At 39.3% G+C, this 22,742-nt stretch overlaps 2 protein-coding genes and 1 pseudogene across 7 annotated transcripts in view; 1 reads left to right on the top strand and 2 right to left on the bottom strand.

The window, feature by feature from the left end:
- The first annotated feature begins 2,452 nt into the window (after positions 1 to 2,452).
- On the top strand, positions 2,453 to 4,944 carry LOC144016714 (transcription factor JunD-like; annotated as a pseudogene).
- A 3,029-nt stretch (positions 4,945 to 7,973) lies between these two features.
- Positions 7,974 to 15,868, bottom strand: LOC144016706 (ras-related protein Rab-3A-like). Its single transcript, XM_077518033.1, has 5 exons — positions 15,764 to 15,868; positions 13,283 to 13,507; positions 10,658 to 10,776; positions 10,183 to 10,307; positions 7,974 to 8,474 (listed from the first exon to the last, which is right to left on the bottom strand). Exons 2-5 carry the CDS (start codon positions 13,505 to 13,507, stop codon positions 8,284 to 8,286), a joined length of 660 nt encoding a protein of 219 aa, XP_077374159.1. The 5' UTR covers positions 15,764 to 15,868; the 3' UTR covers positions 7,974 to 8,283.
- A 507-nt stretch (positions 15,869 to 16,375) lies between these two features.
- LOC144016629 (3',5'-cyclic-AMP phosphodiesterase 4C-like) overlaps positions 16,376 to 22,742 on the bottom strand; it is a 68,891-nt gene continuing 62,524 nt past the window's right edge. For all 6 annotated transcript variants that reach the window (XM_077517971.1, XM_077517984.1, XM_077517978.1 and 3 more), the window contains one exon: positions 16,376 to 20,882. In XM_077517971.1, the coding sequence (XP_077374097.1) occupies positions 20,421 to 20,882 (462 nt within the window). In that variant the 3' untranslated portion in view covers positions 16,376 to 20,420. The remainder of the gene's footprint in view (positions 20,883 to 22,742) is intronic.

The raw sequence follows: 22,742 nt of genomic DNA, 5'->3' as shown, positions 1-22,742 counted from the left end.
TAAACACGTTTGGCAGTCCTAAATCAAGGTACTTCTTTGTATTTCCCATCATTTTTGATGCTCCGTGGCAACATGCTGCCGCTACAGGTCAGTCGTGGTACTACAGCCATTTTTGCTATCAGGTTTGTTTTATAAACGTAAGATGTAGTTTGTTACTTTTCATTTAAGGGCATTTTCGTCTTACTTTATTTTGTTAACAGAAATGTTTTTTTCAATTTGTTTTATTTCGTTAGTTTACGCTAACTATTAATCTTATTTAGAACTACTACATTTATCTCAATCTTTGCATGTTTCCAGCAATTATCTTCATATATACAATGCATTTAGAAAGTGACCTCTGAATTCACGTGTCAGGATCCGTCAGAACTTCCCTAACAACTGCGAGGCGAAAGTGAGGAAAACCCGACTATCCCCATTCGTTGTAGTGGTGCAACTCAGCTATAGGAACATGTTCTCGTGTGACACAGGGCGTTGGTGACAACATGCATGGCTTGTTAGTGTCTCTCAAGGGAGTGTATACAAGTCAAAGGGCACCTTCAATGCAGTGGGAGGGGAAACTGTATGTCACACAAAGTGACATATTCACTGTTGTACGATTCCCAGGACAAATCTGCTCAGTTTGTTGTCATTAAAGCAGAGCTAATCTCAGGTTTTTACAGGAAAGGACCTTCAGTGCAATCCACACCCAGTTGGTTTCAAAATGACTCACACTGGACACTATGTGGCTGTGGCGTGGCGTTGTGGGGATCATGTGCTTCACATAGGATGGAGTGAAGTGTTGTTTTGTAATATACAAGTTGAACATGGGCCTATTCAAAATTGCGGCTTCTAATGTTACTAATGACAACACTGATTCATCCTTATGAACGACAGCCCTCCCACTCACGCACAATAACCCCTCCCATCCGCCGCCTACACCAGCTGCAATGCAGAACCCATTCACCTTTCTCCGTCTCCTCTGCGTCACTCGCTATGTCAGTGTTGCCATGGAAACTAATGATGCCCTTTCGGCTCACTGGTGGTACTGATGCAGGCAGTCTGCTGACGTCGTCGCCGCGTATGGGCAGAATGATAACCGCCGGTTCCACCTCATGGTCCTTGTGCTAGTCATCATATTCTTGATTATCTTTTATTTTTGAGTATGTTTTCCCAAGGATGATCTGCATTTACATTCTTTGTAATGATCATGTGATTAACATTCCTTCCTCTCTTTTGAGAAAAATGTCTGAAATTATAAAGTATTCCCTATGTTTAGTAAATCATAAACATTCCCCCTTTCTGCTGTCTCCTTCCCATTTCCACTTCTTGTACAGTTTTCCTCTGTTGTGACATATTTAAAGTTTCCCTCTTGTGCAAATGTGACTTTCATTCCGCTATTCTTTGCTGCAGAGAAACCAACATTGCATTCTAAATCTGCTTTATATTATGCTGTACCAAATGCAAAAAGGTCTCACATCTCACAGTCAGTGTGCCAGTGGTGGGAAGTGACAAATTCTAAATATTTTCTGACAGTACTTCAATTTTTTAGGCATCTGTACTTTTGAGTATTCATTTTTCAGACAACTACTTTTACTCCACATGCTTGGAAATATATCTATACTTTAAACTTTACTTATTCTGACAAAATAGGCTTGTTACTTTTTTCAACCTTTGTGGACGATGGCAAAAAAAAAAAAAAGTTAACATACACCTAATTTCATCCATCTAAGGGAGCGGCCATTTTCTGTCGACTGAATATGACATCACAGTTTCTCAGGGCACGGGTAACGAGTCAAGACCAATCACAGCTCAGCTTCAGAAAACAGGTGAGACGTGATTGGTCGTTACCTGAGCAACTGTGATGTTATCGTAAGTCGACAGCAAGTGGCAAAATGGCCGCACCCTGAGATGGATAAAAACATACACAATATTAATCAGAATACCGTAACATTAGTGGGGCTGCATACAACATATTGCTTTAAAGAAAATGTTTGGGTTGACTCCACTCTGTAATGTATCAAATTTACAAGACATTTATTTACACTTTAAAGGACTTAAAAGAGTTTAATCAGTAGTTCTACTTTTATAAGTACACAACTGTGAGTATTTGAGGCACCTCTGTTGAAAAGTGCTGCCCAAAGAAATGTTACTGACATTCGGTACTTAAAAAAGACACTGTACTTGTGAAAAGCAAAGCTTTCACTCTCAATCTGCTTTATATTAGGCAGTTTTCGAATGGTTGCTCGCGGTTCCTCCAGCCCTCGCCTCTCACACCTTCCCCGCCCATGCCGTCTCGCTCCCTCTGCTCTGCTCTCTTTTGGCGACCCTGAGCTTTTTTATGCTATGACATCAAACCACAATGCATTGCACTGTTTGGAGTTTACCTACAGTGTCCATGGCAACAAAGGCCGGGCCTGCCCCTTATTCAAATGTAACCGGAAACGCACGTCATTTTGGGCCAATCTGCGCGCTCTGGGGTGACATAATGGAATTTTTAGGGCTAGAAAGCGAGCAGAGCATAGCAGACGTGCCACACGGAAGAGACGAGTGCAGCTGGGGCCCCCGCGTCTGAAACCCTCCAAGGAAAGAGGGTGGTGGTTTACGGGAAAGGTCCGCCGGTTTCCTCCATGTTTTGGATACGAGTATTCGCGAGTGCGTTCCCTCATGTGAGGGCGTAGAATGGACAGGAGCCTCTACCCAGGCACCGCGCTCAACTCTCCCAGAGCCCCTTCCCGACATCTCTTCCCACAGAACCATGATGAAGAAGGACATTAACCTCAACCTGGACACGCCGACCTCCGAGCTCAAGGCTAATCCGCTGCGAGACGCCGACGTGCTGCTCAACTCGCCGGACTTGGGTCTTCTCAAGCTGGCCTCCCCCGACCTGGAGCGTCTCATCATCCAGTCCAACGGGCTGGTGGGCGCCGCCAACCCGGCGTCCCAGTTCCTCTACCCCAAGTCGGCCAGCGACGAGCAGGAGTTCGCGGAAGGCTTCGTCAAAGCGCTGGAGGATCTGCACAAGCAGAACCAGCTGAGCGAGGCGGGCTGCGTCTCGGTGGACCGGCTGGAGCTCCTCGGAGCCGCCAACGCGGTGGGCTCGTCCGGGCTCCAGTCGTCGGATCTTCCCGTGTACACTACGCTGAACGGCTACGCCGCCAGCCCGCTGGGCGGCACCACGATCAACTACTCCACCGACACCATCCCCTTCCCGCCGCCTCCGTCCCACCTCAGCCCGCAACAGCAGCAGCAGCAGCAGGCGGCCACCGCGGCGGCGCTGTCCCGGTTGCAGTCCGCCGGCGGGGCCGTGAAGGACGAGCCGCAGACGGTTCCGGACATGCAGAGCCTCGGGGACAGCCCGCCTCTCTCCCCGATCGACATGGACAACCAGGAGCGCATTAAGGCGGAGAGGAAAAAGCTTCGCAACCGGATAGCTGCCTCCAAATGCCGCAAGCGGAAACTGGAGAGGATCTCCCGGCTGGAGGACAAGGTGAAGAGCCTGAAGACGCAGAACACCGAGCTGGCGTCCACGGCCAGCGTGCTTCGGGAGCAGGTGGCCCAGCTCAAGCAGAAGGTGATGAACCACGTCAGCAGCGGATGCCAACTTTTACCAAACCAGGTCCAAGCGTACTAATTTCACCAATGCCGAATGACTTTGGAGGTCTAATTTGTGTGGCTCAATGGAAGCGGCTTGTTGGTAAACAGCTATGTAGCAAAGTGCCATGCAGCACCGTGAGTGTGCACTCATGTGACGAGTGTACACTTCAGGGTGTCAAACTCATTTTTGTCGAGGGCCACATTGGAGTTATGATTCCCCTCACACGGCATGTGCAGTAAATGTGTCATCACCTCATCGTATTATTTCATATAAGCTACAAAAGTGACTCATATAGTTTTGAAAATAGTTCAGCTATTGTTAAATTTCCAGTGGTACTTAAACTTATTTTTGCAGAGAGAACGTCAGGCTCGCCTGGTTTCAGGGTTTGGTCACGTGATGTCCATGCGAGCCCACGGGCACTTTGACGTCATTTTCAGTCGACAGCAGGGGGGCGGTGCTACATTAATTGTCAACAACCTCCTTTCAAGACTGAAAACAGGTGGATTATTCTGCTTAATTGTTCTTGCCACAAACCTTATATTAACCGGAATATAAAGTTTAGACTACATAACAAAACATTTGACATGACTTTAATGGAAATTGCTTATTTTATTAATCTGTTCCGACCCCCACCCCCCGAAAAAAAAAATTGGGCTGTACCATACACTTAAAAAAAAAAATAAACTAAAAAAATATATAAAGAAATTATAAAGCTGACAAAGCGATGGCTCCTAATTAAAAAACAAAACAAAAAACACTTCAAGTCAAGGTACCACTGTAATTAAAAAACAAAACAAAAAGAATGGTTAAAAAATATTTCTCAACATTTAAAGTGAAGATAATTTTGAATTCCTGCACAGATTTTCGCAAGAAACATGAAGTAGATGTGCACGGTTTGCTTTATTCGGCCGCATAAAATGCTGTGGCAGGCCGTATCTGGGCGGTGAGTTTGACACCTGTGGTGTACAGGATATTATAAAAAGATAGAAAATCTCAACAGCCAAATGTAAGGATGTCACCAAGTGCTGCCATCCAGTTGTACATACAAACTGCCTTACTTGTTTACAAGCACTTAGCTATGACAAATATCTATTTTTTATTTACTGAAGCATTTTATTTACTTTTGTTTTTTCAAAAATGAACACTGCATGTTTTGTAGCCTCTGTGTCAGTAAATTATTGTATTCCCTTGTATTTGTCTCCATGGTGGCTGCTTGGATGTTAGGCACCAAAACTTCCATGAATGTACATGTATGTGTTATTTGTGTACAACGGACTTTCATCTCTTTTGTCATTTATTATATTCACTACATTACGACAGCTTGTTTTGGCTATATTGTAAATTAAAAAACTGCTTTTCTTACCATTTAACTGTGATCTTGTCTTGCAATTGATGAAGGGCGGGGAACCTACAGCCCATGGGCAATAAATGACTTGACTCAGAGTGGAAATAAATGCCTGCAATTCTAAAAACAAAAAAAATGGTTATAAAAAGTCCGAAACACTTGTAAAGCGAATACACGTGTTTTAAAGGATGTTCATAAATGTAATAGGGCCCTCAGGGGACTTTGTAAAAACATAAATAGTTCTGGTAGGAAAAAAAGCTCCAACTGTGCATACACGATTGCATTATGGCGCCCTCTGTTGGCCATTAGAGGAACAAACAGTCCACGTCACAGGCACACATTGGTTAAATTACTGTACAGTACTAACATTTGGGAGTAATTTGAACACTCCAACAAACATTCAGCTGCTAGCATGTATTTATTTTATTTATTTGATCCCTCATTTGAGCAAATCTGGCATCACAATATTACAGCACGATTCACACAACTAATACCAGACGCGCTATTTACAAGTTAGGACAGGGAGGGTGTTCTTGAGTCATATGCACGTTTACAGCCACAGCAAAAATCATACATTTGGGGGACTTTGATTTCTGGTTCAAAGTTGGCCTTTTGGAAAGAGCTGCTGACGGGAATGCCAGTGCGAGACAAACTGTACTTTTAACTGGATTCTTCTTTCGAGCTTGGTACGAACTGTACTCACACACACTCGCCTTCTGGGGCATGTGTGAAACCCATCAGCAGGCTCGTGTTGCTGATATTTAGGTGTGGAGGAGATAAAACGCGACCTCTTATTGCTCTGTGAGAACAGTCTGCTGTTACACTGGCATGTCAAGTTACGCAACTGATATGGAAAAGGCAAACAAGCTGCCCACCAAACGCCTGGAATGTTTTACTCTCCCCTCGAGCTTGTAAACACCGACATGTTGAGGAAAAAAAAAAAAAAAAAAAAGTTCAGAACACAACATAACAGGAAGAATAACGTGAAAAATAAATAGTTATAAATAATACAAAAGTATAATAAAAGTGTCACCATATTCTCGCATGCCTCAGCACATCACAGGCAAACTAACTCCATTCAAGTTTTAACATTGAACATGCAAAAAAAAAAAAAAAAAAAAATTCCCTTCCCAAAATAAAGACTTAGTGGAAGCTGATAGTGCCAGTAGGTCCATAGTAAAAGAAGAAAACAAATATAAACAAAATCTTCTGACATGTGGGTCAGATGTCACAACCAATAACTATCCAGTCAACCAGCAATACCAACAACATGCACCTGAAAGCACAGGAAGGAACCCATCTGGATGGATAACTTTTTTTGTTTTTTAAACACACCTTGAAATGCACAGCCGTTAACTTTCTAAATATTTATAAACTACTCACAAAAAGGTGGGGATATTGGGCTTTTCGGGAGATTTCCACAAAGAAAGGCGCCTGTTGGAGAATTGCTAAATTTTGTGGAACATTGAACAGTTGCATTTAAAAGTTTAGAGGAGATCATGACGTGGAAAAGGTCTTTTTTCCTGAAATTTCACCCAGAAGCCCAATTTCTCTTATTTGATGTGAGGAGTACGTCACGACCATGTAGGTAGGCATGGGCCGGTTCCAGATACATGGTTAACTAGTATGACTAGCATCTGTTCATTTCCACTCTGACGTGACTTTGCAAAGTAGAGCAGATAAGTAGCTACTCATTTGCTGAGAAATAAACTACATTTTGACTTATTGAGGAAAAAAAAATGCTTATTTTACATTCTCGCCCCCAATTTACTTATGTACCCATGGAGCACGGCCAATAGGGAAACAAGTTATCAGAGCTGGAACTGCAATATGGTGATTTTTTTTTTTTTTTTTTTTGTGCTCACGGCCATCAACACCACCTGAATCTGAAACCGACCCATGACTATTATCATACCTTCTGTAGTGTTAAAACTTTTGGAAAATAACATCTAAAAAGATTCTAGGAAGCAAAGGGGCTGCAGCACCAAAACCAAACTGATGCTGCTGTCCACTTCAAATTAAAAAAAAAAAAAATTCCCCCCTCCTTTTTAAAAGCTAGCAAGGCGCAAGAAAAATCTATGATGACATTTGACAGGATTCAATGTCTCCATTTAAATACAAGTTTCTGTCATAAAGAGTCATAATTATATAAACACTTGGACAAAATGAATGCCTTTGAACTTGGAAATAAATTCTGCTCAACGGGATGATGGCGACAATCAGTCGAATGTTTTGCTTTCATTTGGACTTGAGGTGTGAACGTAAACTGCAGAACCGGACATGAGTAAATTACAGACAACAATGTGTTCTGTGTGTGTACAGTATCTACATGTATATTGGGGGGGTGCAACATGGAAATGTTTGCATGTTGAAGAGCACTCAGCTTATGACTCAATTAGCACTATGTCGAGAGGATGATATAGGCTGAAAAGAGCAAATCTTATTGAATTGACTGTTTATGAGGAGGAAGTAGGGTTGATAATGTGTGTGTGTTATGGAGGACCAAAACTGCCAAAATTCAAAATAAATAAAGTGAAAATAAAGACTGATATAAAAAAAATAATTCTAAAATAATAAAAATTTTATATATATATATATATATATATATATATATAAATACATTTGTATTTAATTTTTTAAGTATATTTTTATATCAGTTTTAATTTTCACTTTTAGTAATTTATTTAATCATTTATTTATTTTGAATTTTGGCAGTTTTGGTCTTTACTGCCTGGATGAAATGTCATTCAAATGAGGGGGCGGTCCTAAGCGTGTCTTGGGCTGGACTCCGCCCTTGCAAGCTGCCTGTCATTGGTCGAGTGAGCGGCTACAAGGAAGTCTCGCCGGCTTGCAATGGAGAGCTCCAGCAATGGACGACTATTGTCCACAGTCACCACAACTTGTGACTTGAGCTGTTAGACAACAACAGACAGTAATAAAAATAATAATAATAATAATAATAATAATAATAAAAATAAAGTTTTTATTTCCATGTATGTGTGTGTGTGTGTGTGTATATATATATATATATATATATATATATATATATATATATATATATATATATATATATAATTTTATTTTTTTCAAATTACATTGTTTTATATCCATTTTTATGTTCACTTTTAGTCATTTATTTATTTAGTCATTTGTTTATTTATTTTGAATTTTGGCAGTTTTGTTCCTCCACAGTGTGTGCGTGCGCAATCATTCTGTGCAGGTTATACGTGACATCAACTGATATGAGGGGGTGGGGTGGGGGGGGGAAAGAGGATTTAAAAAAAAAAAAAAAAAAAAAAGTTACTGTACTGTATACGGGTTCCCGGACAGTAGTGCGTGTTGAGTGCATGCGCGAGTGATGTGTTTAGCAAGCACAGTCCTGATGGGACCTCTGCGGCTGCTCGGTGAGCTGCGGCCCCTGTTTGGCCCCGGTGACCGTGGGGTCGTTGTTGTCCAGCGTCTCGGACATCCGCTCGCAGATGATGTCCACCAGCCTCTCAAAGGTCTGCTTCACGTTGATGTTGTCTTTGGCGCTGGCTTCAAAGTGCTCGAAACCTGGCGGCCAACAGGGGGCAGCAGAGAGGCGACGGTGAGGCTTTTGAGATTGCTGCTTCATCCTGACAACCGTCCTTAAAAAGGGATACTTGCCTCATATTTAGCCCTTTTGTCTATAATCAGAGAATGTAATTATTTTTCACTTACAATTAATACCTTTAAAAACACATTTTGCCACTTGCTGTCGACTGAAAATGGCAAAATGTGGTTTTAAAGGTATTATACATTAAAAATAAGTTCTCAAATTAATAATTATAGACAAAATATTAATGTTTTACTCTCGAAAATGTCTAAATAAGTCAATTATTCCTGAAATGTCCCTGTCGGTCAATGGAAGCAAAAGGCTGCCACATACACCCAATGATGACATAAAAAGATGTAAATAAATAAATAAACGCTAAACAGAATCATCCATCCAAAGTTCCTTGCTCATGAATTTACCTAATGTTTTTTTTTTTTTTTGGTGCATGTGTGTGTGGTGACTGTAATGCTACAAGTTGGTAACCGAATCCCTGGCTAATAGGAAAGCAGTAATTTGTGCCAAAGTAGTTAAAATGAAGAGATCCATTTCAACAGAGAATTATATGTTTGTACATTGGGGCGGAGCTAAGTTTAGCTTAGGTTGTTAAGTGGAAGTTGGAGTCTTCACTCCATTCGCATGTATTTTTATTTATGATGAATGGACCACATATCTAAATGTAAAGACATGTAAAGTTATATTAAGCTGGCAACTAACGACCACATATAAAAAAAATCCACCGCTAAATGAGCAGTAAGGAACAGCGTCGCCACCTGGAGTTTGGGGGCAGACATTGTGGCGAAAGATAACATTAACTTTGCGCAGCGTTAGGGCTGTGCAATTTATCTAAATTCAATTAGAGTTTCAATTACTAAATCAGCATAATCGTAAAAAAATATTTAATAATAGTTTTTGAGTTGGTTAAATTTATACATTTGCACCTTTTTTAAACTTTAAAATAACTAATTTAAAATGTTTTGTTTCATTCACAAGTTGCATAATTAGTGTTTCAAAAAACTTTATTTGTCTTAATATTTTTAATTTGTTTTTTTACGTTTAAACATTTTCTTGTATTGTACCAAGAAATAAATGATCGTCCTACTGCACAATGCACATGCTGCACTCCAAATTCAACTTCAACTTTTTGCCAACATAAATAAATAAATGAATATATATTACTATAAATATATATTATTATACATTGTGTTTAGTCCAAAAGGAACTTACATAATTATGGTGCTTCTATTTTTTTTAATTGGTCCTAATATTTTTTAAATGTGTAAACATTTTGTTTTGTACCAAAAAAATACTGCACAGTGCACAAGCTGCACTCCAAGTTCCAAGTTTTTTCCAACATAAATAAATAAATAAATAAATAAATATATTAATTTAAATATAGATTTTATTATTATAAATTCCGTTTGGTCCAAAAAGAATCTACATAATTATAATGTTTCATTTTTTTTTTTTTTATTGGTCTTAATAGTATTAAATGTTTAAACATGTTCTTTTGTGCCAAAAAAATAATTAATCGTGATTTCAATTATTGCCAAAATAATCGTTATTATTATTATTTTTTTTACCCCATAATTGAGCAGCCCTACAGTACAGTACAGTACTGTAAACTTGGACTTGATAGCAAAGTGTGGAGAAAGCCACCTTGATGAATTGGTGCAAATGAACACTTACCGAGCTGTTCTGACAGTTGCCGGCCCCTTTCTGTGGCCACCACCCGTTCCTCTTCCATATCAACCTTGTTCCCCACCAGGAGCACCTGAGCATTGTCCCACGAGTAGGTCTTGATCTGAGTGGACCTGTGGGGGCGCAAATAGATGGGTCGACGTTTTTGAAAATACATTCCAGACAGATAATTTTCTTTCTAAAAGGAGAAGCATGACGATGCTTAATAGATTTGTTTGTACAGGTGCACCTATTGTCAGCGTCAGCATGGCAACCAGACAGGTTTCAAACAAACATTGAACTTATGAATGCTAAAATAAAACCAGTCCAGTCTATTCAATTCACTGCTTCGCTGATTATCTCAGTGCAGTATTTGCAGAGTGTTATGAAGGTGTTCATCCATCTCGTCACGAGTAACATTAGCAAGCAAAGTCTAAAAAGGGGGTGCTTGGCAAGAAAAGTTTCTCCTCAAGTGTCCCCTCACCAGTCTTGGACAGCGTTAAACGACTCCTCGTTGGTGATGTCATACATGAGGATGAAGCCCATGGCTCCTCTGTAGTAGGCTGTCGTGATGGTCCTGTAGCGCTCCTGGCCGGCCGTGTCCTGCATCGGCACATATGAGCAGATAACATTTGGAGGCAGCCATGCTGTCGCTATCCATTATTTTTACAATCCATTAATTGAATCAGTGTCATGACTAGGGTCATGCAAGGGTTATGCTTACTGTCATGAGTAGGGTCATGCAAGGGTTATGCTTACTGTCATGAGTAGGGTCATGCAAGGGTTATGCTTACTGTCATGACTAGGGTCATGCAAGGGTTATGCTTACTGCCATGACTAGGGTCATGTAAGGGGTTTTACTGTCATGACGGGTCATGCAAGTGTTATGCTTGGGCCATGCAAGGGGTCATGTTGGGGTCAAGTGTTTTGAACTGATGTAACCAGCATCGAGTTTGAACTGGTAAGACGCTATATGATGTCAGAAGCTATGTGATGTCAAGAATCTTTCATCTCTGTATCTGGTCAACAGCCAATCAGATAATTCCATGTCAGTCCTGTTACCCACATGTCTAGCCACAACCAATCAGATCGATTCGCTGTCTATATAAGCCTGTCTAAGAAGGGTGTGTTTTTGTCGGATTATTATCTCTGTTCCTCTGTGCACCTCCACAGCCCAAGTAATTTAGCGTCTCGTGATTTTCGATTCATTGTTGTTGTTTCTTGTTTAGTCAAGTTTGTTCTACGCCTCTCGATGTTATGCGAATAAAGTGTTAAACTCTTATTTGTGTCTGCGCTTTTGGGATCCAACCCCAGAACACAACAATCAGATACAATTTTATTTTGCATTAAAGTGTTTTACAAAAGTACATTTTTGCCTGGTTACTGTTTATTAACCAGTGAATGTTATTTCATATTCGTCTAGTGATAAAAAAAAAAAAAGGGGGGGTGGTTGATGTACTCGACAACCTTTTTTAAAACTGTTTTGATCGATGATTTTTGACAGCTTTAGCGGCAGCCAACTTTGACTGGAAATCCCCTGACAAAGTGAAACCGTAAAGTATTGGCTGCAGGGAGTGAATATTTTTAGAATACAATAGTCTACAGATTATCCAATCGGTTAATCTGAAAAATAATATTGTTTTACTGTCAGTTTGTTTTACTCTGCCGCCTGCAGCCACATTGGCATGGCAAATGAGAATCGGTCCTCAATTGCCTTACTTAGATAAACAAATGTTAAATTAATAAATGAATGGATAAATAAATAAATATCGATGTTGCATTATTAAACAATATTGTGCATGTGAGATAGAGATATTATTTTTGTCCACTTGGGGTCACAATCCCGTTCTACTCTAGTGGTTTTGAGTGAGCACTGATTTTAGAGCTGTCAAACAATTATATATTTTTTTTTAATCAGATTAATTACAATTAATCGCTTAAGGCATTTTTTGCTCACCAAATTTAAAGCACATCTGTTGTGTTAATTTTTTAACATTTAATGTTATGAGGGCTTCAAAATTTTGTATCCACTGCACTGCAGTCTTTTCCGCTTCTTTTTCTAATCAGTTCATTACTTGCACAACTTAAAATGGAAGACAAATTACCCCCAATAGTTTACATAAACAAATATTGTGAATGTCATATGCAAACATTTATTAAATGCTTTACTTTAAATGCATGTTATGTTCCTTGCTCAAACACAACTTGGGCTACCTTTAACGTAGCCATCCGCTGTCAGCTAAATGATCATCTGCGGTCAAAATTAATAGTGTGATTAATCTGCGTTAATACATAATTAATGTGATAAATTTTGTAATTAATTAGTTAAAGCTTAACAGCACTAATTGATTTTTGAGTGTGATAAAACTCAACTCAAGTTTATTTATATAGAATATAAAAATGATCTAAAATAATGGCTGTGGAGAGACAAAAAAAAAACAAAAAACTAAACAAAAACAAAGGCGGCACGGTAGTCGAGTGGTTAGCACGTCCGCTTCCCAGTTCTGAGGTCTCCGGTTCGAGTCCAGGCTCGGACCTTCCTGGGTGGAGTTTGCATGTTCTCCCCGTGCCCGCGTGGGTCTTCTCCGGGTACTCCGGTCTCCTCCCACATTCCAAAGACATGCATGGCAGGTTAATTGGGCGCTCCGAATTGTCCCTAGGGTGTGCGTGTGAGTGTGGATGGTTGTTCGTCTCTGTGTGCCCTGCGATTGGTTGGCAACCAGTCCAGGGTGTCCCCCGCCTACTGCCCAGAGCCAGCTGAGATAGGCGCCAGCAGCCCCCGTGACCCTTGTGAGGAATAAGCGGTCAAGAAAATGGATGGATGGATAAACAAAAACAAAAAAAAACGGCTTGTTTTCCTACAGACATTTTACTCAATGTCCTATGTCAAATGGCCATGTTCAACAACGTACACATATACTTTTATGTTCATTTTCCTCAAACATAATTTTCTTTTAGCATAATATGATTTAAGAAAAAAAAAGTTCAACAATAAAATGCATGTAATTAATTCACTGAAAAAGTGTTTGCTTGAAGAAGCACAATGACCAGCTGGCACAATTTGAGTCGGGGAAATCCCCGGACGCCTAAAAGGTTTTGCCTCCCTCACCCAGATCTGCAGCTTTATCCTCTTGTCGTTCCTGTAGATGGTCTTGACCTTGAAGTCGATGCCCACCGTGCTGACGAAGGCCGGCGTGAAGGAGTCGTCCGCATAGCGGAAGAGGAAGGACGTCTTGCCGACGCTGCTGTTGCCGATGATGAGGATTTTAAACATGTAGTCAAAGTTCTGGTCCGAGGACTCCTTTTGTCCGTATGTGGCATTTGCGGACGCCATCTAGACCGAGAGAGGGAAAAACAAACAAACAAGTGAGCAGGGAGTTGCTTGAGAAAACATTATGTTCTTATGTACAAAGGGTGGATCACTATATTCCATTTTTTTTCCGAGGCAATCCCAATAAAATGAATAAGAGAAAATCCAGCGCAAGTGAAGCCAAGCTGTAAGTTAAAATTTACGTCATCTATGACAGTAGTTGGAAACACTCAGCAAGTCTCCACAAGAAGTAACACACGGTGGCACTCCAGTGAGGCCCCATGAAAGCCACCACCAGAAAGGACCCTCATATCATTTTGAATTATTTCAAATAGGACGTGATTATGGCTGCAACTATCAAATATTTATAGGAATAAAAATAGATTTTGCACTATTAAACAACAAAATGTGTATGAAAAGTTCAGTTAATTGTCCACTTGGGGTCGCCATTCTCATATTCCACACAACAATCTCTGTGACTTTGAGTGTGTTTGGCTTTAAAAAAAAAGTGGGCCTGGCCTAAAGCAAGAAATGTAATCACTGCGCTTCATTTTTGACATTCATCCAACAATGCTTAACTTAGATGAAACTTTATATACATTTATAAAGCTTTAAACAAGTATTTAAACTAGTACAAACCGTGAAAATTCCTGACAAATAAATTATTAGTTGATTAAACTGGGTTCATTACTTTTTAACTGCCCCTTGTACACACAAAAAGGTCAAGGATATTTGGTGAGTGAAATTTCAGGGTGAACCTAAAATGCACTACAACCGTCACCTTCACTTTCAGTGATTAACAAAGAACAGGATCCAAATACAGAAGGTGAATTTGTGAAAAGTTAATCATAAATAAGTGCAAAGGACCACTGTACTACTTTCCTATTAAGATATCCTATTCAGATCTCCACACACCAAAGGAATATAACATAACTGGACAGTCACTTGTGAAAAATTAGTTAAACATTTCGAGTAGGGCTGAATTTTGAAAAATAATCTGTGATTCCGCCCCTCAATATTACGATTTAATATGCAAATTATTTTTTCTTCCAATGTATTTTTGAACAAACCCAAGTAAGAAATTAATCTGTAATAATTTAAACAATATTATATTCGTAATAGATACATGTTTTGGTCTTATAGATTAGGCTCAGGCTAAAATGAACCATGGATTATTATGAACAATAGTTTACTTAGCTACTTCATTTAGAGCAGCGAGTTTACTAACCACTTTGACTTGCTGCCTTAAGTGTTCACAATGAAAATCTGTGACTTTAGCATCCCAATTTTTCATGTTTCATGAAACAATATGCAAACGTGGACTGTATTATAAACTATTTGACCTTATCTCAACCCTATATAAACAAAATATGCATACTGTGTATACAAATGAATCCCTACTTGACAGATTGTACTGAAGCAGGCTTCCCAAATGTGTTTTCTACTAAATTGCAATGTTGATTTGAATTCAATTAACTGTTCAGTCCTATTTTTTTTTTGAGGTGACAACTAGGTGAATATGAGAACAGGCGAGGTTTCATCACAAATGCCTGTTGCACAGAAAAACAGTTCTGGCATTAAAAGGACATACAGATGCACCTTATTGCACGACTAAGGATTCGCAGAACAGCTAAAAACATACAGTTTAAGGTGTGTATGCTTGAACCCATCCTAATAAGGAGCCGTGCATCAGGGCCAAGACTGCAAGATGACAAACCGGAAGTAGCGGGGCTTAGCCAGGCTAAGCATCAGATAAACTGGCTGACTGGATACAAGCAAGCTCCAAAGGAGGCTGGGCTAGCCAAACGCGGACAACCATATGGTGCACAAGACCCCCTTTGGCCCCTTAACTCACAGCCCAAAAGAACAGGAAGGGGAAAAGAAAAGAAAAAAAAGCCTCGACAAAACTGATAATTTCGTACATTTTTAGACATTTTTCACATCGGTCCTTATTCTACGTTAGCAGGCTGGTCAAACGTCGCCGTGTCCAATCGTGTAGCTTGTCAAATGACACATACACACCAGAAGGAAAGAAAAAATAAAACTCGATTGCGAACGAGATTAGTACAACACGTTGCTATATGAGATATAATAAAAGTGACACACAGCTTCGTTGTTGTCATTCCACAGTGACAGGAGACGCTAGCTAAGCATCCTTAGCTATGTCAAATGAAGGTTACTCTTCCTTATTTACGGCTACAAACGCACACGCCGGCTTTCGACGAACCTGCCAGTGCTACTTTTAAAACAGACAGGGTAAGGCGGTAACATACGGTTTACCGTGAAATGCTTGTTTTATTATCGGCTTCGTTGCAGTAGTTAGCCCGGAGCCTGCCCAGCTTTGCACCTGCAGTAGCGCGTGCGCCTCTTGATTGACAGGCCGGGCCCAGGTGGGTGTGGCCAAAGAGATGTAAGAATGATTGACAAGCGGGTGGGCCAATCGGAGACGAGGATTTAGGTTTTATGTAGATTTGATGTTTCAGAGCGTCAACATAAGAGAACAGCTTTAGAATACAACTTCTAATTTTTTTTTAAGCATTTATAACAGACAAAATTAAAACTCTAGACTACTATACTCTATTATTAGCACATTTAAATTTTTTACATTTGTACTAATTGTACAAAAACTAACAAACTGAAGAGCTTATTCATACCTTCTGTCAACAATTTCTAAACACATATCTTATCTAATATTTTCTTCCTCTGACCACAGACAACTTGCTGAAATTGCACAATATGCACAATTTTTGCTTTTATTATCTAGATTTTATATCTTACATAATATTGCAAGGCAAAAATGTCTGATTAGTGCTTTGTTTTTTGTGTATAGGAATAGGAAGTGACGTCATTTTCACGTTTTCCATTTATACAAGCACAGAAGACATGAAAAAGTGAACTGTTTTTCTTTTATTGGCAAGGCATATACAGTTCTAGTTGGAAGGAGGGCACAAACACCCGCAGTTAAACAACAGAGAGATTGTCAAAGCTGTGGTAATCATTCCTAACGCATACATCATCAAGAAGAAAAGATTCTCATTTAAAATGACCATTTTGGACCATAATCTTCACTGCGGATGAACAATATTCTGCAAGGTCCTTCATGAGTATTCGTGCGCAATGACAACAGAGGAAGACAGTAGAAGAGGAAATGTTTCAGAAAACCGTGACGGAAATCTGCCACGTGACTATTTTCAAACCAACAAAACATGAAAATGAGTACTAACGACATGTTGTGTGTATGTTATTCGCAGATTTGAAAAGTGGAGAAAAAAAAAACAGTAACATTTAAAACCTTTTCTGTAACATCTTACAAATGAGAACTAAACCTCGGACTAATACAGTCTACTTTTCAATTGTGTCTCATAGCCAGTATGGAAGTAATAAATAAACTGTACATGGAGCAATGTCAGGAAAATGTACAAGACAAAATACACGCCAAATCCGTGTGCACGTTGTGCTGGTTACTAGGCTGGTTTGATAGACCTTAGTTTTCAAGGCATCCTGTAGTGGTGACAGAAAGCATTGCACGTTTTTCTCCAGCATGTTGGTGAGTACTACGGCCAGAGAAATCAAAGAAAATCCCAGATGAGAACACAAAGAAAACAACCATAACAGACTAACACATTGAACGGGAGTGATTCGTGCTAAAATAGAACTCTATAGTGGTCTTTATGCTGTTCATATCTTGTAGTCGAGGTTGTGCATTAAATACAGAAACAAAATAAGAATAAAATAAAACTTCCATCCCAAAGTCCAATCTTTGACAGCTGTAGTGGTGTAGCCCGGGAATTCCACTCAACTACCAACGACCCGCAAAAGTCACATTATACACATCATGGAGGTACACAATTGTAAATTGTACTATACAAAGTGCTTTGGTTTTTAATAGCAAAATACATTAAAAAAAAAAAAAAAAAAAAAAATCCACCCAGTCATTCGCTCTCACATAGAAAAAGGACGTCACCGCTTTAAGACAATATCAGTTACAGTTTGACTAGAGTTGGAGGAGACAAACTCGGGGTCAGATTGGCACACGAGGTGCTACAATCAACCAACTGCATCAGTTTGGCGCTGGTGGAAAGTAGCCTGTGGCAAAATGGAAACTACAGTACTGGATGTGTCATGCTTGCCTGGCACTTGTTTTGTCATTGACTTGTGTGATGAAGAGCAAACTATTGATTAACAAGTGGGGGGGAAAAAAAAGCCTTTTTTTTTTTTTTTTTTTTTACAGTTACAAAGATGCTTCCTGCTTATTGTGAAAATATGCACCGTTGCTGTGGCGTTTGAAAGTGTTTGCATGATCTCTACGCAGGCAGTGTTTCAGTCAAAAGCCTCCATGTGCTCGTGGTGTGAATCGAAGCCCTTGCAAATCACATTGAGGGCTACTTAGTCAGGAACAAGAAACTCTAAAGTGCTCAACCCGAAGGTAAACTGATAAAATGGATGTTTTTTTTGTTTTTTGTTTTTGTTTTTTTAAATCACATTTTAAATGGTAATAAAGCAGAAATGTAGCTGATATTTTTTTGGAGAGGGTGGGGGCAGTTGAACCATTTAAAAAAAAATATAGATATAACTGTAAGGGCTACTTTTCAACACTAGGGGGCACCCTGTACACAGTTTACTTCCTGCATGTTTCCACACTTTCGATTTCTGACAATTGAAGGATATCAGCGGTGACACGTCAAGGCCAGCCAGGACTTCTCTACTGCCACTGTCCTACATTTACAAACAAAATTGTAATATTTTTGTTGTTGTTGTTGTTGTTGTAGCGTTTCTTTGCAACACTGCTCCCTAGGTGTGTCTGTGCACATTAGATTTTTTTATTTATTTTAATCTGTCCAGGGACTTCAGATCCAGAGGTTCTTATGTGTCTAACGTACGGCCTGCGGGCCAGAACCGGCCCGTCAGGAGGTGTAATCTGGCCCATGAGGACAGAACACAAATGGCAGTTTTTCATTAAAATGAACTAGTATTGCTAATTTTGGCCACTGCAGGCACTGACGACCACTTAAATGACATTCTGAAATTTGATGCAAAAAAAAAAAATTCACTCCCTTTCATTAAGATATTTCAGACTACTCTGCAATAAGATAACAATAAATGGGGATATTTTCAGAATCCGCTTGTAATTATTGGCACCATAAAAACGGAAACATTTTGACCTGTTAGACCAAATTGTAGCTTATTAGGCAACATACTGGATCTTAGTGACCGGTGAATTAATACGAGTTTGACACCCCCGATTTAACCAATCAGATATTAAAGTGGAATTCAACCTTAAACATTTCTCGACAACAATGTTATATGTGACCTCACTAATCTAAACAAGACAGTCTGATTAATATTACATTTGTGGAATATGAGTTATGAAGCAAAATCCAGCCGTTTTTATCCATCTCAGGGCGGCCATATTGTCACTTGCCGTCGACTGAAGATGACATCACAGTTGCTCAGGCAACAACCAATCACAGCTCACTTGTCTTCTGAAGCTGCACTGTGATTGGTTGTTACTTGAGACCTGAACAACATTGACGTCATCTTCAGTCAACAGTCGAAAATGGCTGCCGACTGAGATGGATAAAAATGGCTGTATACCATATTTAGACTAGTGGGGCTGCATAGAACTTATTATTGTCAAAAAAAATTTTTTTTGGGTTGACTTCCACTTTAAATTCATCCTTCAGCAGTACCTCTGGTGCATTTTATAATTAGTTTCACGTTTGTTGTTGTTTAAATATGAGCTGAATTGGCACACTTGTGAGCCGTTATGTCGCACTTTTGTCGTGTATTGATGATTATTATAATAGTGACGTGATGGCGGTGGTATTAAAAGGTGGACTAGTTCAGGTAAGACGCTGAAGGCCCCTGACAGGTCATTCATTCTAATCATATTCTTCTAATGGCCGACAGGAGTCACTCAAAATGTCTGCTACATTTCAGACTCCGACATACTCGCACGACTTTGACAGTGACCTCAATTAACTCATTAGCTCCCAAAAACGTATAAATACGTCATATTTTAAATGTTTTAATTGTCCCAATTTTTATTGTTTTGGGTTTTTTTATGCCAGAGCATAGAGAAGGCTTTGATGCAGTCTCTCGACTGCAGAAAATGGTTGAGTGGCAGCAGAGTATAAGAGATCAACCAGGCCATGTTAAAACAAGCTGATTTCCCCACAGTTCGAAGCAGCATTGTGAAAACCGATGAAACGTAGCTATGTTCTATTGCTAATTGCTGCACAGCCGAAACATACTTTTTTTTTCCCTGATAAAAGAAGAGACTCTAATCTCTCTTTTGGTAGGTTCCATATTTTTATAGCAATAGAACATTAATATTTCGCGGGCCTTGAAAAATCAGTCAAAATCCAGGAAAACACCTTAAAGTGAAAATGGTTGGGAGTGAATGAGTTAAAAAGCAAAGGATTTCAAAGGCAGGCAAAACAACACTGTTAAACATCTAGTTTGGCAAAAAACGTCTCGCTCGGTAGACCCCCGTGTAGCTTGGCCACAACGTAAGAAACACGCTTGAACGAGAGGCAAAATCTCTTCAAGTATCCTCAGCCAAGTTCAAGTTGAATAACTCATCAAACTGACGTCACCGTTTTTCCGCGCCATTCACCACTTCCTCAGCGTTTTTACAAAAAACTTGAAAAAGAGGAAGACAATTTCTCGTCGCATCATCTCTGCGGAACATCCAAAGTGTGTCTGACTGACGGGGCGGTCAGTCTCGCTATGCGTCTTTAGTGCAAGCGCCCGCTTGAACTTGCAGGCCTCCTTCACAGCTGCACGAAAGTGCTCCTCATCCCGAGGCTCGCTGTCACCCTGCCTGCGGAAACAAAGTTTGTGTGGACGAGGAGAAGCGGAGTGACAGCGGATGAGGCACTGAAATCAAGATGAAAAAAAAAAAAAAGAAGGTGAAAGGAACTGGGGACGGGCGCTATGAGTCGAGTCGGATGTCTGTGCCTCTTTCTGCTGCCATGTCTTTATCAGAGTGTGCGGAAAACGTCCTTGCTGCGTCCGCAGTGTTGCTTTTCGGGAGTAGGTGAGCAGATATGCCATCTAACCCTCTGCCAGAATCACTTCTGGACGCTTCGGTCCCTCTACTACCTTCCTCTTCCGGGGGCGGGCTCTCCGTATCAGATTCTCCCTCCTCCTCCTCCAAGGTCAGCTCGAACTGGAACTTGTCGGCGGATGCCGTGCCGACACATAAGCCCGAAGCTTCCCCAGTGACGCCGACTTCTTCTGGGCCGTCGGGATTGGGTGAAGGACTGCGGGGGATCATGCTCTGGTACCACTCGCGGTTATCCTCCAAGGTGTCGAGGATCTCTTGCGCGTCGGGGTGAACCAGGTCGGCCCACGTTTCCCAAAGAGGATGGACGATGTAATCGATGAAACCCACCTGAAACATAAAACACCAGATGAGACTTGGATTCTTTCATTTTTCAGAGAAACTTTTCAACGTACTTGTGGGGAGGGCTGGGAATCTTTGACTGTCTCACGATTCGATTCAATTATGATTTTTGGGTCTACGATTGATTCAGAATCGATTTTCCTTTCTCGATTCAAAAGATTTTCAATCAAAATTATTTGATTGACCAATGATTTCTGCTTCAATTTACAGATATGCAAAAAATTGTCATGATCTACTCCAGTCTGCTTTGCAAGACAAAATGACAAATAGAGACATTAAAGTGTCTTTTTTTGTTTTTGTTTTTTTTGTTTAAACATTATTAATTTTGTATTGTAAGTGCCTTTTTCCACAAAAACAGCATGTGGGCTACAACTGCCTTTTCCCCTTCTTCTTCATTTCTACTTTAAATAAAATCGATTGTTGGATATGAATATCGATTCGATTTGATTAATAAATGAGAATCTTGATTCTTTTATGAATCGATTTTTTGGCACACCCCTACTTGTGGGTGGCAAAAAACGGTCTCCAATACATTTTTTATTATTATTATTATTATTATTATTATTATTATTATTATTTTAGTTTTATTATTGCATTTTTTTTATTATTGGAATTGTATTTATTTATTTTTAGTTTTCTTCTTCTTCTAATTATTATTATTATTAATATTAATAATTAATAATTAATAAATAAATAAATTAATTAATTAATCTATAGTTAGCTTTATTCTCCACTTCTCTTTTACGATCGCAGGGTAAATGATGTCAGTTTGCCCTCGTCAGTATGTGAGAAATGATGAAGTTAAGATGGAACAACAACAGTAAACTCATTTTAAAATTGTTGTAAAGTGAAATCAAAAGTATTGTAAATTTGACACACAGACAAGAGTGTTACTAATACTAACCACCTTGTCAAAGTTGAACGATGAAAACAAAAATTCAAATGAGGCTTCAAAATCAACTGACAACTGTCAATCAAATAAACGTCTACAACTTGGAAAAATGGAGGTTACTTCTTTTGGCGCAGGGTTATAATAGCTTTTTATTATTTCATTTCCATTAGTCACTTTGACTTGTATTTTGTAAATTCAATTTGTTTTCAGAGCTGGTTTGTTAAATTTTTTCCAAAATGCCTTTTCAATTTTAATTTTAGCTTTATTCTTCTTCAACTATAATAACCTTGGTTCAGCATTTCTCTCGTGCCTATTCATAAAGAAAACACATGCTAAGAAAATAAATAAGAAATGAATAAGAAACCAAAACTAAAATAATAATAATAATAATAATAATAATAATAATAATAATAATAACAATAACTAATAATAAAATAAAACTAATAAGAAAATAAATTAACCATAATAATAATAATAATATTAATATAATAAATAAGAAATAAATAAGAAAATAAATGCTGCAAAAATCACATGTCGAGTTCCATGACCCTGTACCAAAATGTTAAATTGCTGCATCATAAATAACGTTGAGATTTTGGAAGATTTTTTTGTTATTCTTTTTTTTTCGGTAACTTGAACAATAATTGAACAAACTATCCAAAATTAGGATTCCATCAATTTGTTGTGTACATGTAATAATGCAATGAGACGATGAAACAATTTTTTTGACCGTCATAACCGTAACTACAAAGTGACTCACTACAAAAATTTGTTTGACACCCCTGGATTAAAGCATCTGGTGGCAACAATATATCTCACTGGGTCGTTGCAGGGCATCTCCTCATTGTGACAACGAGGCGCTCTAAAGCATCCACAACAGCATGGCTGTCAATTTGGGTGATTCATAAACAGATGTAGTGGAAAATCAGACATAGTTTACATGGCCATTGAGGGGA

This window comes from Festucalex cinctus, chromosome 1 (genome assembly GCF_051991245.1).
Source record: "Festucalex cinctus isolate MCC-2025b chromosome 1, RoL_Fcin_1.0, whole genome shotgun sequence".
NCBI lineage: Eukaryota > Metazoa > Chordata > Actinopteri > Syngnathiformes > Syngnathidae > Festucalex > Festucalex cinctus.
Note: the sequence above shows the minus strand (reverse complement) of the source record. Positions and strands in the feature narration are given on the sequence as shown.